Here is a 1,829-nt window from a genome sequence, read left to right on the forward strand (position 1 = left end):
ATAAATATTTCTCTTATCTCTTAAGTTTTTAATAAGTTAACATTTCTTTCTTTTAATTTTTATTTACACTAAAAATTAAAACATAACATAACATAACATAACATTCATTCATAAAACTCTTCCCAAAAAAAAAAAAAAAATATATTTAATTTTTTTTTTTTTTAAATTACAAAGATGTATATATATATAAATAAACAAACAAAAAAAAATAACTTTATTTTTTTTTTTTTTTTTATATACATAGGACTAGCGTCAGTGCATGGCTAACTTGTACGTATACAACTAGCAACTAGCTTAGCATGCTACAAAAGGTTAATAATACCTTTTATTAACCAGTATGACAACATAAAATGAAGTCTTATGATAAAATATCTTGTAATATACCTGAGATAGCTTTCATTTCAAGAAATGTAATCATAAATAAGTACATAAATAATTCGTTTAAAGGTTTGAATAATGTAACTAAAAACAGAGATTCCATATGTCACATATTATACAGACTCATTGTTATATCGATAATTGCTTTTTTATATATTTATCTTCAAGTAAGATATATATATATATATATATATATATATATATATATAAGTATACGTGAATTAATTATTTTTTATTGATATATACAGAAAAATTATAATTTCATTTATTTAAAAATTATTTTTTAAATACTTAATTTTTAATTTTTGTTTAGTGTTCATATGAGTTAAAAGAGAATGTAGCTAGGGAACTACATTTCAGTGAATATCATTCAAGAATATTGGTCCAACAAAAAAGTAATAATGCGAGATCAGTAAATAGATATAATATTGTTAAGGCACTTTTTAAAAAAATAGAAGATGATTATAAAAATCACAAGAGTAATATTATCATGGGAATGATCTTTGGTATGAAGAGTGAATTGATGGATTCTCCTTCTTTAAGAGATTATCCTCTTGATTTAAAATATTTTTTATGGTTAAAGTGGTCTGATTATTTAAATATGCTAATAAGTTCATTGGAATCTAAAGAACATCGTGAGTTTGATGAAATAGAAAGATCTGGACATTCAAATACCCGTGCTTTAAGTCTATCTAAAAGATTAATTAAGGAATTGATTTATTAATTGCCCGTTTAATGACTTTGCTAGAGTATTAAACAAACAAATTAATAAAGAGCATGTATAACTAAGTATACGTTTATATATATATATTAGTTTTTATTATATATACATATACAGTTTTCTTATGATGCATAATATTTAATTGAAGTTAAATTTTACTGCATCTTTTAATAAACCTATTAACAGTTATAAATGAGTTTTTATTTACAAAGAATTAATATCTTCTTTTAATTAAAAACGTACAAATAATTTATAACAATTTATTAAGTCAAAATTTTATGATATTCAATGTTATTTCAAAAATATACATTGAATAATACATAAATATTTCTCTTATCTCTTAAGTTTTAATAAGTTAACATTTCTTTCTTTTAATTTTTATTTACACTAAAAATTAAAACATAACATAACATAACATAACATTCATTCTTTTAATTTTTTTTTACACTAAAAATTAAAACATATTATAACATAACATAACATAACATAACATAACATAAAATTTCTTTCTTTTAATTTTTATTTACACTAAAAATTAAAACATATTATAACATAACATAACATAACATTTCTTTCTTTTAATTTTTATTTACACTAAAAATTAAAACATATTATAACATAACATAACATGATCTCTCATCGAAAAAAAAAAAAAAAACTTTATATATAAAAAAAAAATATTATTAATTTTTTTTTTATAATTACAAAGATGTATATATATATTAATAAA

The 1,829-nt window shown here is 19.2% G+C and overlaps 1 protein-coding gene across 1 annotated transcript; it reads left to right on the plus strand.

Annotated features, from left to right (window-relative positions):
* Window positions 1–350: 350 nt before the first annotated feature.
* On the plus strand, window positions 351–1,102 carry PRELSG_0023400 (Plasmodium exported protein, unknown function; the record flags this gene model as incomplete). The annotated part of the gene is made up of 2 exons (XM_028680170.1): window positions 351–545; window positions 692–1,102. 2 exons carry the CDS (start codon window positions 351–353, stop codon window positions 1,100–1,102), a joined length of 606 nt encoding a protein of 201 aa, XP_028531108.1.
* Between the last annotated feature and the right edge of the window lie 727 nt (window positions 1,103–1,829).

This window comes from Plasmodium relictum (assembly GCF_900005765.1).
Source record: "Plasmodium relictum strain SGS1 genome assembly, contig: PRELSG_00_v1_300, whole genome shotgun sequence".
Classification (NCBI taxonomy): Eukaryota; Apicomplexa; class Aconoidasida; order Haemosporida; family Plasmodiidae; genus Plasmodium; species Plasmodium relictum.